This window comes from Engraulis encrasicolus, chromosome 11, assembly GCF_034702125.1.
Source record: "Engraulis encrasicolus isolate BLACKSEA-1 chromosome 11, IST_EnEncr_1.0, whole genome shotgun sequence".
Taxonomy (NCBI): Eukaryota; Metazoa; Chordata; class Actinopteri; order Clupeiformes; family Engraulidae; genus Engraulis; species Engraulis encrasicolus.
In genome coordinates, this window is record NC_085867.1 from 27,289,113 (window position 1) to 27,302,658 (window position 13,546).

A 13,546-nucleotide genomic window follows, 5' to 3' on the forward strand; every position below is an offset into this window, starting at 1 on the left:
TCTCTCTCTCTCTCTCTCACACACACACACACACACACACACACACACACACACACACACACACACACACACACACATTTTGGAGTATGTTTGTGACATATTCTTCAGTGGATAAGTAAAACTTTTATGCGACAAAAATGTGCATATTTTTCAATGTGTGTGTGTGTGCATGTGTGTGTGTGTGAGTGTGTGTGTGTGTGCGTGTGTGTGTGCGTGCGTGTACAGACTGCCTATTAGCCAGTTCAGCAGGGCAATATGATTATTTATTTATATTTATATTACATTGTTCTTCATGCCAGGAACAAGAACATGAAAGAAAAAAACATGAAGAAAACAGTCACAGACACAGCAATTTATTTATTATTTTACCCATGAATAACACACATGGAGAGTCATGAAGACACGAACAGCCAAAGAATTAAGTCAAAGTAATTATTTCAAACATGAACAGACCACATATCACAGTATAGAGAAATATAATGTTAATGACAGAATTGTTATCATACTATCATACTAAACCTACTGATTAGCAGTTATGAGGCATTTGGTGACGTAAGGTAGATATACATTACATTACATTACACTTATCTGACGCTTTTTGATCCAAGGCGACTTACAGTTATTTAGGTACAGGGTTTTGGTTACAGGCCCTGGAGCAATGTGGGCTTAGGTGCAGGGCACTTCTATCATGGATGGGATGGAGGTGCTGGTAAGGGTGGGATTTGGGCCTGCAACCCTCTGATCCAGGCGTCACCAACGTGGTGCCCGCGGGCAACAAGTAGCCCTCCAAGAGCTTCTGAGGTGCCCACCAAGGATGTTGCACAACAAGATTTAAGTCACAGTTAATACTTTTCTTCATCTAAATATGATATTATTAATTTATAACCTATAAAGAATGTTTTTAATAACCTAATAAGCAAACTATCATTCAATCATAATGTGACTTGAGAAATATGTCAAGATATCGGTAGAGGATTTTGAATAAAGTAGCCATCTGGTAGCCCTCAGTAGCCCTCGGATAGCCCCAAGTAGCCCTCAGACCCATAAAGGTTGGGGACCCCTGCTCTGATCTAAAGGCCAGCACTCTAACCATGGAGTCATGGCTGCCCCCACATTCATAGATATGCAGTACATAGTGCATAGTACATAGATATACATAGTTGTAGATATAGGCCTACATAGTGAAAGCATAGCACACAACACACACACAAAGGCAATCGCACAACGTGGTTTACTGAACAAGGTGAACAATTGCTTCACTGAACAATATTGAAGGAAGGAAATAAAATAGCTTCAAGACATTATAAGCCCTATTGTCCTCAGAATCTGGTCTCCTAAAGGGGCCTGACGCCGAATGGATACCGAAATACAGGCTTAATTCGTCTCTACCTTTACAGTGTCTCTGATTTAAGCTGGCAATATCCATGCTACTCAGTGCATGATGTGCATTTAGTGCATGATGCATGTGTCTGATTTATGCAATGACAGAGTAATACAGTATCTTTAATGAGATCAATGAATAATAATCACTAATACAATTTGAAAATTTTTGGCCTGCATGGTGCTTAGGTAGGTCACCTAGTGCAGCAGTATTCCCAAGAGCCATCTGTGGTATAGCACCAAAGGTAACGTTCACCATGGTAATCACACAAGTGGTCGGACTTACACATCTTGCCATTGAGAGCAGAGAAGTTGTACTCCATGCTACAGCAATAGTCCCAGTTGTCATTGTAATCAGTGTAGCACCAGGTGTAGCTTTCTCCATACCAGCCACAGTTGTGGTTGGAGCGACAGTACTTCCACCTCTGAGTGATGCCCATGGGTAATGGGGGACTACAATATTCCCATGAGTCTTCACCAGTGTAGCACCAGTAGTATTGCTGCCCGTGCGTTCCACAGGTGTGGTCACTCCTGCACTTGGCCCCACTGACTGTTATTATGGAGTACTGAGGGGAGCACGGCCTTTCAGATGAATAATAGTAGCAGCGGTAGCCTCGAGCCTCCTCCTTGAACAGGCAAGAGCTGGTGCAGCCCTCTTCTACCTCTGGAACGAGGCTGCAGACCAGCTCCTGTGAACCATCACCATCAGGGATATCTCGTTTTTTAATCTTTGTGTTCGTCTGACCCCAAACGGGCCCTGTGTATGGTTGGGAGAGGACACATGCTGACCTAGTGACATATTTCATGGTCTGCATGTTCGCAAACCAAGACACTGCACTGAAGAAAACCCCTTCTATTGTCGCAGCTGTTAATCTCGGCATTTTCACCGCCACTTGTACATCGTCAAACTGGGTCATAGCAGTGTGAAATAAGTTAAGGGTCTCCTCAGACATGGTCAGCTTGTCACTTAAAGGTAGCTGGATGCGGCGATAGAGATGCTGAGTAACATCCTCTGACTTGGGCTTACTGGAGTAACAGTCATCAGCAAACACTTGCACATGATTAGAATGGTACAGCAGCGACAGCTCACGGTTTAGTTGAGGTACAGTCTTAACATTTATTTTGCTGTCTGCTTGGTTTAGCCCTATATACCCAAATGAAAAGGACTGCTTTTCCACATTACTCTTAAAACAGACAGCTGACCAGACATGTGACGGGGCAGTGACTCTGTTAAAGTCCCTGGAGCTGGGGGGGTCAAATTCTCCTTGTCTTGGTATACGGTAATTTCCAGACGGTACAGTTCCTGTGACGATGTAGGCAGTTCCCTGAGACGCTGCCGTTAAGATGTACCTCACGGCTTCCTCCCAGCGTTTCCAGTCCACGCGGTTGAAGCAGGCGTCCATGGGTGCACTGTTGCTCAGGGTGAATGTCGCTTTGCGACCATCCTCACACTGGAAGCTGTTGGGGTTGAGGTGCCCTCTGTCGTAGCCTGTGTTGCAGTAGTCTTCATTTACTGCTTGGCTGCGTTTCAATATGTCTCTCTCATAGTTAGCCTCTGGTTGCATTGTGTCTGGTGACATCCCAGAAAGCTGAATTAAATAAAATACAATTAATAAACATGGCGACAAGTGGACATATTCTTTTTACGTGTCCACCTTACAGGTGCACTGTGTACTATTTGAAGCAGTTTCTGTCCAGAATTCATCCTGCCCATTCACAAATATTACCTTTTTCATTAATATTTACCACCATTAATCAAATTCTAAGTATTTATTATGACTGGGGAAATTGCACCTTTATTAGGCCTACATGAAAACGTGGATCTTCACCATGTGTGCAATTTTGAATTTCCAGAAAAATACATTTTCAGCTGCAAAGCTTACTGTACTTTGGAACGGTCATACTAGTAAATGTTGATTTATTATTTAGTAAACATTCATGAAACGATCAAATTCGGCAATAGGCAGCACAGTTTCAATGAGCAGCATAGTTGCAATACTTACTCTGTCAAATGTGAAATCACATTTGACATTAAACTGGGATTATTTTTCAGTAGCTCTTACAGTAGGCCTTAAGCAGTACATATTGAGCTCAGTTTTTCCTTCATAACTTGTGACAGCTATACTGATGCATGGTAATATTTCCACTAAAAAGGATGACTGGAGGGCCTACCTGGGGCTCAATGTTCCACTGGCTGCTTCTTTGTCCTCTGGATTGTGAGCAGGTGTTGTCAAATGTGAAGGCACTATACAAAGGAATCCTGTGGAAGGTTGAGTAAAGTGAAGCGTAGTAACTGCCACCATAACCATATTTTTGGCAGATCTTCTTGGAATTCTGGTCCATGCCTTGAGGTTCAGTAGCCCTATAGAAGAACTGATTGCACTCATCAAAACTATCCACAACTTTTGCCCAAACTGGCACTTCTGCCTGGAGAGCGAAGATGATCAACAATAAGGTGATCATGATGGCGGGCATCCTGATGACGCAGATAAGATATTTGAAGACTTAGCAGTCCTAGCTCAACATTTGATCTGTCTAGCAGAAATGTGTAAACTAGAGCTCATACAGGGCTGTAGCCAGGGTACGCAAGTCCCTGATATGCAAAATGAAAGCGGGAAACAGGAACAGATAAGCATGATACACAAGTAAACTAATAAATGCACTACTGCTTTAGTTGGGACCCAACCTATTGGTCGCCAAAGATCCACAGAGAGTCGCGAAGCCCTCTTGATTATAAGGGGTTTCATTTTAAATATAGCCCATGTTGAATAAATGACAAAGCATGTAACTAATATATGCATAGAAGCAACAAAATGTAAGCGCTAACTTTTATTAAATATTTATTCTATATTTGGCCGAAGACAAATTGAGGAACAATAAGGAGGAAATAACTAACATGAGTTTTCACAGGAAACTGAGGGTATCATGTGACTCCCTCTCGTGCATTCACTCGCACAGTTGGGTCACCAAAGCTTACAATGGTGAAAACATGGGTCCCTGAAGAAAAAGGTTGGGAACCACTGCGCTAAAGGATCACGTCATGATTTGGAGTGTTTGTAGAAGGGGAGTGACAGGATTATGAGCAAAATAACAAAGGATTATTCAATATACAGTAGGCCTAATCAGGGAAGGCAACAGTGGGGGGGGGGTGTTGGGGACAAACGGGTCACTTGTCCTGGGCCCAGGGAGAGAGGGGGCCCAGTATTGGATCCTCATTACATTGTATGTGTTGGGTTTAGGGCCCTTTCAGATGCCTTTGTCCCGGACCCAGCCAAAGCTGTCAGCAACCCAGCCCATAACAACCCAGCCCAAGTGTACTGCAGAGTTATGACTGTTAGGCTAAGTCATCAAACTGGTTTGCTGCATAATGAGGGCGACATATTCAAAGAGGTTAGCAAAGCAGTCAGGCGGTTCGTGATTCCACATCTGACAACATGATCGCCTTTGCTCTAATTATCGTTGGCGCTATCCAGACAGATGTGTCCGTTTGGGCAGAAGTTGTCCACAGCTTTACTGAGTGCAGTCAGTTCTTTTATAGGGCTACAGAGCCACATGGTTTAGATCAGAATGCCAGGAAGATCTGCCAAAAATATGGTGATAATGGTCAAAGTTTCTACGCTTCACTTTACTCAACATTCCACAGGATTCCTTTGTACAGTGCCTTCACATTTGACAACACCTGCTTAAACCCAAATGGAGAAAAAAGTGGTCATTGGTTCATTGAGCCCCAGGTGAGTTCATTTTTTGGTCAGAGCATTATTACACATCAATATCATTTTAAGCTAGGAGTGACATTGGGTAAAGAGAAAAAGAGGAAATGCAATATATTCCTTTGTAATTATCCCTTTGCCATTATATTATAGCGTATCTCCAAAACAGTGCACCTGGCATACTATGGTTCCACACAGGGATCTGGAATTTTGATAATCTCTCTGTCTCAACTTGCAGAAGAAATCATTGTTTCAATAACAATGGTAGCTTGAACTGAGGAGTCACGCCAGATTATAGACAATATTGATTCTTTAAAGATGAACAGAGAACAGTTGTTTAAGGAATTAGTTCATGGCGAGACAGGCAAATGGTAGATAATGCCATGCCTTCTGAAAACGAATCCAGTGCACACTCTCCCAGACCTTGTGAGAGGACTTTGCAAAGCTGTGCAGAACTACACAAGTGTGGTGAGCATCAGGCTACTCTATACTGTAATAGGTACCGTATTTCATTACATTTTTATTGCCTTAAGATTGCTACCTGTGTGTGTGCTAAGCTTTGGGATGTTTCTGGGATAATACCTCCGGCGGTCAGATGAGACCGCATAGGCCTAGTTATGACAAAGCACGCCACAGCGCAGAGTGAAATTGCATTTATGCCTAACTCATGTGGGGGCAGCCTAGCTGGCGTGCCAAGGGAGCAGTGCGGCAGGACGGTACCATTGCTCAGGGTATCTCAGCCGTGGAGGAGGATGGGGACACAGCTGGTTGTTCAACCCACTTAGCAACCCTTGGACTACAAGTTGTACTGTATACTCCTATTACTACTATTTATAGGCCTATATTACTACTATTTATAGACCTATTTGTTATCGCTATCTTTAATTGTAGTAGTTATTAATTTAACCTTGTGCGACTCCCTTCATTTTAATCTATTATTTCCCCATCACAAAAAAAACTTTAATTTCTCATTGTTTTATTCTTTAGTTTTATATTAAGCACATGATCTGCCTTGCTGAATGACATGTGCTATATAATTACAACTTGCCTCCAAGCTTGTCTTCAAGTAGATGGACAGAGAAATAGTATGTACACTTGTACTGGTTTTCTATTAATGTAATGATGTCATCTGAAACAATGCAACCAGAGGCTAACTATGACAAAGACAGATTGAAACGCAGCCAAACAGTAAATGAAGACTACAGCAACACAGGCTACGACAGGGGGCACCTCAACCCCAACAGCTTCCAGTGTGAGGTTGGCCGCAAAGCTACATTCACCCTGACCAACAGCGCACCTATGGATCCTGCATACTATGTCAACTGGAAACGGTGGGAGGATGCCATCAGGCACATTATAAAGGCAGAGTATCAGGGAACTGCCTTTGTAGTAACAGGAACTGTGCCATCTGAAAATGACTGCATACCAAGACAAGGAGAATTTGATGATCCTACCTCAAGAGACTTCAACAGAGTCAGTGTTCCAACACATGTCTGGTCATCTGTGTGCTTTGTCCACAAGGTTAAAAAGGAAAGGTCATTTTCATTTGGGTATATAGGGCTAAACCAGGCCAACAGTAAGATAAATGTCAAGACTGTACCACAACTAAACAAGGAGCTGTCTAGGCTCTACCATGTGGATGTACGAATATTTCATGATCACTGTCATTTTAACAACCTCAGATCTGAGGAAATAGTTAAACACCTGAATATGAAAGTCCACCTCCCATTAAGTGACAGGCTGACCATGTCTGAAGAGACCCTAAATATATTTCAGACAGCTATGACACAGTTTGATGATGCTCAAGTGACAACAAAAAAACCAAGAGTAGCGAAGGTGACAATAGAGGGCTCTTTTGACAGTACTGAGTCTTGGTTTGCGAACATGCAGACCATGAAGTATGTGTCTAGGTCAACATGTGTCCTCTCCCAGCCATACACAGGGCCCGTTTGGAGTCAGACTAACACAAAGATTAAAAAACGAGATATCCCTGATGGTGATGGTTCACAGGAGCTGGTCTGCAGCCTCATTCCAAAGGTAGAAGAGGGCTGCACCAGCTCTTGCCTGTTCAAGGAGGAGGCTCGAGGCTACCGCTGCTACTATTATTCATCTGAAAGGCCGTGCTCCCCTCAGTACTCCATAATAACAGTCAGTGGGGCCAAGTGCAGGAGTGACCACACCTGTGGAACGCACGGGCAGCAATACTACTGGTGCTACACTGACTCCTCATGGGACTACTGCAGTCCTCCCCTACCGACGGGGCTGGCAGTTGGAGATGGGATGCCATGCCGCTCCAGCCACAACTGTGACCACTATGGCTGGTATGGTATATTACACACCTGGTGCTACACTGATAACAATGACAACTGGGACTATTGCTGTAGAACTGCGGACCGCTTCTCTGCTCGAAGAGGCAAGACCTGTAGGTCTAACCATCCATGCGGTTACCATGGTTACAATTACCTTTGGTGCTATACGACAGATGGCCCCTGGGAGTACTGCTGCACTAAGTAGGCCTAAATGCTATTTACAGACAGTTGTAGTACAGCCATACCCCAGATGGTACCAATGTCGTACAACCACCTTAATTTAAGTGATCAATTGGGCGTCTGACATGACAATGAACCGGGAAAAGTGGTAAAGATTAGGCCTACACTGTGCTATGATCTGAGGTGGAAAGAGTAGGCCTACTAAAATATTGTACTCAAGTACAAGTACTGTTACTCTGTTGAAAATGTACTCAAGTATGAGTAAATTTACCAGTCAAAAAATCTACTCAAGTAAAAGTAAATAATTTTAAATGTACTTTGAGTAAAAGTAAAAAGTTACTTTTTAACTTTTTAACAAAGCGTTTTCTGCCTCTAGATGTGCAAGGGGTGCACTGGGTTAGAGGAAGAACAGCTAATGTTGATCTCATCTGAGTTAAGTGACTCAGCCTCCATGTCAGCCATCATCGTTTGAGTGAGAGACAGGTCGCACGCGCCAACTCTTTATAAACTAGGCTAGAATTCTTTTTTTTTTTACTCAGTAACGCTTGTGCTGTAAAATGTACTGAATTACAAGCTACTCAATTACAGTAACGCCAGTAAAGTTACTTTCCACCTCTGTGCTATGATAACCATAGAAGTTCCAAGTTGGAAGTTTAAGTGGAAAGTGTGTCAAATTACTAAAATATTATATATACTTATGTGTGATTACCATATACTATACTGTACTATAATACTATTTAAGCTGGCACTCAAACACCATGCAGTTTCAATGTCATCTGTTCTATTGACTAGCTTTCACAGACTGCCAAAGCACTGCGAGCTAAGGTGTGTACCCAGTGTTGGTGATGGTGGTGATGGTGGTGATGATGACAATTCTATGCTGCTGTGACCCCCTCTTTTTAATTTAATTAGTTCCAACAAGGAGGTTTATGTTTTGTTTTACCTCTGCTAAGGTTTTCGGTCACATTGGTCTGTCTGTCATGTCAGCAGGATAACTCAAAAAGTTATGAACGGATTTGGATGAAACTTTGTGGAGTTGGAAATGACAAAAGGAACAAAGGAATTACATTTTCATGGTGATCCGAATCACGATGCGGAACCAGGATTTAAAAAAAAAAAAAAAAAGATTCTTCACCATTGCGGGATAGGGTGAATTTTGACAATTGAATTTCTAACTCCACAAAAAGAAGGCAGAAAGACTTGAAAAAAATAGGGTGTAACATCAAATGGTCTATCAAACAGCAGAGATGTTTTTCCTCTTTTTATGATGCTGACATTGCGCTACCTTTGTGTTTAAGGCTTAACTTTAACTTTCAGCCCTTTTAATGTATTCATTAAGAAATAAATCTGTTTTTGTAATGTTACTATTTTTTATTGTCCCTTATATTTTTCAACTTCTTGGTCCTGTCTGTATGTATGCCCTCTACTTTTGCACAAGTTTTATGTCACTGCTGCAACACATGAATTTCCCCACTGTGGGATAACAAGGGTCTCAGAAGACCCGGTAGAGCTACTGTAGGTGCCAGCCTTGTAGCCTTCTTACTGGCCATAGAATATGCTAGTAAGTTACTGTAATGCATTGGATAATTTTATTCCTGTGTGTGTGTGAATAGACTAGCAAATCATCGGTCTACCATTCGAGTACATTAACACTTGAGATGGCATCGCAATATGTTCCTTCTGCCAGGAACAAGCACAGTAATTCAAGTAGATCCGTGCATGTTGCAATATATTTTTGTTAAGGCATATTATTCTCTCAGGTGCAATAATTACACATGAATAACAATCTCGAGGGGGGGGGGAACAGTTACAAAGATACAATACAGTAAATATTTTACCTATGAACAACACACATGGGCAGAACAGTCACAAGTACAGCAATTATTTTATTTACAAATGACCCACATGGAACAGACCACTCAATTGCAGACATGACAGAGTAAACATGATTCTTGTAACGGAGGAGTTATCTGGCTGACAAACTAACAAGGTAGATACAGCAGCTGTAACTTACTGTACATTACCGGCAAATGGCAATATATTTTTCATGAATAATCATGATTGTGAAATTATGTAATAATTTGTATTATAATTGTGTAATTATGTATTCATTAATTAAATTGTGAATCATATGTATTAAGCTTAGGCTCTGCATATGATTTCATGATGAATAATCATAATTGTGAAAATTCCAGGGCAATGTACACATTTCACACAAATGTATTAAGTTTGGGCTCTGCATATGGCTATGAAATTATAATCATAAGGTATATTATATGATATGATATACATTAAAGTACAGTATGTAATAATTCATATCACGAATCATTACACACTGCACTTTAAGGTATATCTCATCATATATACCTTGTAGTGCACTACGTAGACATAGAGCAATGGTCGCCAATGTAATATAATGAAGAAATGTAAGATTTATATTTAGAAATATATGTTGAGCCGGATCACACCGCACTCTCGATTAAAAGGTGCCAAACATAAACAAAAACTGTGTAAAATTGAAAGAAAAATGTCTGCACACTTAAATCCCCTTTGTGTTCTTTTTAATAGGCCAAGCTTTCGGTCTACTGACCTTCCTCAGGGCTCAGTTACAAATGGAACATACAAACACACATATCAATTAGGACTCATTAGGTGTTCAGTGACACCTGCACTGGTTGTAGTCCAAATGTAGTGGGAGTTGTAGTTTTTCTCTTCTTCCTGGTTGTCATGCTTCCTCTACCTAAGGTAGCTAGGCATACATATTACATCAATACACTGTTTGGTGCTTGGCCTATTAAAAAGAACACAAAGGGGATTTAAGTGTGCAGACATTTTTCTTTCGATATTTAGAAATATATAAAATATGTGAATATATGATTGTGTACATTACTGAGGCAATTCAACAGCACAAGATTGGTAGTTGGATGACAGGCACTTTAACCTTCAGTAGTTCCTCAAGGAAGTGTGTGTGTGTGTGTGTGTGTGTGTGTGTGTGTGTGTGCGTGTCCATGTGTGTTTGTGTGTGTGTGCTCATCCGCGTGCGTGCGTGCGTGTGCGCGCGCGTGCGTGCGTGCGCGCGCGCGTGCGCGTGCATGCCTACTAGGCATTTGGTGGGAGGAGAGCATGGCAGATAGGCTGTGTGTGTGTTCCTCGCTGCTCAAGGAAGTCTGTTCATAACAATAGCCTTGTCTCCATTGCATTCCGTGCACCATAATATTACATAAATATGATGGCATCAATATCAATGGAGCATCACAACATGATATAATAAACATTCTTTTTTTTTGCACAGCTTTGGTCTCCTAATCGTCATCCATAGAATCTACGTATTCATGAGCGAAGTGGACAAGTTGTCTCAGAGCAGTCAAGATGAGGCAGTCCATCTCCTGGTCCAAGTCTGTCTCCTCGTGGTAGTTCTTCACTGGGAAGATGCAGTTCATGGGGATACCAAATTTGTGGCTACACTCCTGCATCTGAAACACGGACGCATGGACGCACGGACGCACGGACAAACACACACACACACACACACACACACACACACACACACACACACACAGAGCGAAGCATGGGCAGAGGATTAAGAACCTTATGTGTGTGTCTTGTGCTTATACTGTGAGTAGTACACATGCAGGTATGCTGTGGAAAAAACCTACATACCTTTTCCTTTATCTTTTTACTGAGGAACATCTTCCTCACGTCTTCTTTAACTATCGGGCAAGCTCGGTCTGCCATTGTCATAATGATGGCTTGTGGAATATCTGAAAGGGTTCAATACAGCAATCAAATAAATGGCACTGTCCCAATAATGTCCAATTTTAAATGTTTTTTTTTTTTTACAATATTAATGTCAAATATGCTGACAAGCTACACTACACCCTGAGTATTTCTTTTTACCTTGAAATACATAACATTTCCAAAATTGTTTCCGTAATTATTAATATCTGACGTCACTTTCTGAAATTGTTCCATGCTATAAGGCTGCATTAAGATGTTCCCTCTCGCTATGTGAAATAGAAAACTTAATGCAAAACTACTCTGCATTACACAATGACAAAAATTCATCCTTCACTGTGGATACTCCCGTATCATGATGCTGCTCAAAATGTTGTTCAATAAACAAAGCATGAAGAGTTCAGATGCAAAACCCCCAAAGTGCCTTTTCAGAAAATAATCTTTATTCATTTTTATTTCATACAAAGCTATCAACATTGCATATTTTTTTATTTTATTTATGTAATATAACTATTTATATGTATTATCAAGTACATGAATGTAAACCAAACCAACAACAGGGTTCTCTAAAAATACAGAAGTGCAGGTCTTCAGAAATGGAGTTAGGGGGTTTTGCATCTGAACTCTTCGCATATTAATTCGTGTTAGTTCTGGGCAACTGTGTATGGATTATGTATTATTGACATCTGTATATATATATTGATGCATCATATCGACAGGTTTACCCCCCTGCCTCTAGGCCTGTCATTCATTTGAAACAACTAGTCAGGAATGTTTCGTCTTTAATCTGTCAGTTCCTACCCAAGTCGCTAGCTGCCTCTCTGATGGCCTGCATCTTACTGTATGAAGTATACTGTATTCTCTCTATGTGTATTCTGTCTCTATCCTCGTTGGGATAACTACCCAAGTCGCTAGCTGCCTCTCTGATGGCCTGCATCTTGGTGATGATGTCATCGTCCATGCGGCTGATGGTATCCATGGAGACCACGCTGACTAAACAGTGCACCCGCTCATTCAGGGTGGGGTTGGAGTTGTAGTCAGGATCTCCCTCAGACAGGGGAGAGGCAGGGTTGAACTGGGTGATGACAAAATAAGTGTTGAAACTCACGCAAACACTTTTGCTGAAAAATGTGTTGGCCACTGGGTCTATTTCAGTGAATGAGTAGTTGCCTGAAGTACGCCCCGGTGGTAACCATGTTTTCTTTGAGAGACTTTGACTTCAAAAACAACTGGCATACATTGGGGTCAAGGCCATTATAGGATAGCCACTGATTGTTTCCCAATGTTCACAACAAGAGCACCCAGTCTTTTCACCCTTTTCCAGATTATTAAAGGGTACCTCCTGGACATTTGAAGCTAAATCCCATTGCGAGAGGTAGTCAAATACTGACAGTAGCCAAAGATTGGTGCAAATCAGCGCTCACTGTGCAAAGATTGCGCTGCCTGTCCTACTAGCCAAATATACTTGGTATTGTGGGGGGAATTTCTAAACCTTGCATGTAAAACACCCTTTGCCACTTTATATTACTCTGAAATGGGAAACATTCCTCCTCAAATATCCCGGAGATACCCTTTAAGACTTGTTTTGAGACAGACTATGGCTGTGAATATGGCGGCTGACCTTGACCTTGAACTGACCTTAAAGTTGTTCTTCACATGACCTTTAAGGGCACTGATGATGTCATCAGGGTGCGCGCCAACAGAGTTCTTGTTCTCCAGACCCATGATGTCGTTTAACACAAAGGGCAGATGTCCAGAATTCCCATTGCGGAACTTATGTGTTTTATACTGAAAGAGGAAAAAAGGGTTATATTGCATCACCTGTACTGTACAATCGGCATCAGTGGCTAGTAGCCCTTTAATGCAGATTGGATCTCTTTAGCACCAGTGATGTGACTCACAAAACAACTCAACTACAAACCCCAACTCCGATGAAGTTGGGACGTTTGGTAAACAGTGAATAAAATCAAAATGCTATCATTTTCAAAACATTCAATCTATTCATTAGATGGAGAATAGTGAAAAGACAACATGTTAAGTGTTAAAACCGAGAAAAAAAAATTGTTTTGGGGGACATATGTACTCATTTCTAATTTGATAAATCCAACACGTCTCAAAAGAGTTGGGACGGGGACAATAAATGGCAGCAAATATCGAGGAAGACTAAAAACAAAACAAAAGACAACACTTAACAGTTAAATACATTAAACGATGAGATGATTTTATATAAAA

At 41.4% G+C, this 13,546-nt stretch overlaps 3 protein-coding genes across 3 annotated transcripts in view; 1 reads left to right on the top strand and 2 right to left on the bottom strand.

The window, feature by feature from the left end:
• Positions 1-1,558: 1,558 nt before the first annotated feature.
• Positions 1,559-3,582, bottom strand: LOC134457718 (uncharacterized). Its single transcript, XM_063209695.1, has 2 exons — positions 3,553-3,582; positions 1,559-2,969 (listed from the first exon to the last, which is right to left on the bottom strand). The coding sequence occupies exon 2, from the start codon at positions 2,958-2,960 to the stop codon at positions 1,575-1,577; it is 1,386 nt and encodes a 461-aa protein (XP_063065765.1). The 5' UTR covers positions 2,961-2,969; positions 3,553-3,582; the 3' UTR covers positions 1,559-1,574.
• Positions 3,583-6,227: 2,645 nt separating this feature from the next.
• Positions 6,228-7,745, top strand: LOC134457719 (uncharacterized). Its single transcript, XM_063209696.1, has one exon. It carries the CDS (start codon positions 6,228-6,230, stop codon positions 7,602-7,604), a length of 1,377 nt encoding a protein of 458 aa, XP_063065766.1. The 3' UTR covers positions 7,605-7,745.
• Positions 7,746-10,427: 2,682 nt separating this feature from the next.
• The window catches only part of LOC134458165 (uncharacterized), a 34,310-nt gene continuing 31,191 nt past the window's right edge, over positions 10,428-13,546 (bottom strand). Inside the window, exons 14-17 of the mRNA XM_063210321.1 lie at positions 12,953-13,102; positions 12,218-12,389; positions 11,240-11,340; positions 10,428-11,052 (exon numbers count right to left, since the gene is read on the bottom strand). Of these exons, the coding sequence (XP_063066391.1) occupies positions 10,882-11,052; positions 11,240-11,340; positions 12,218-12,389; positions 12,953-13,102 (594 nt within the window). The 3' untranslated portion in view covers positions 10,428-10,881. The remainder of the gene's footprint in view (positions 11,053-11,239; positions 11,341-12,217; positions 12,390-12,952; positions 13,103-13,546) is intronic.

Excerpts from the sequence above, each read along its gene's own strand:
- LOC134457718 (XM_063209695.1), bottom strand. The coding sequence starts at position 2,960 with ATGTCACCAGACACAATGCAACCAGAGGCTAACTATGAGAGAGACATA.
- LOC134457719 (XM_063209696.1), top strand. The coding sequence starts at position 6,228 with ATGCAACCAGAGGCTAACTATGACAAAGACAGATTGAAACGCAGCCAA.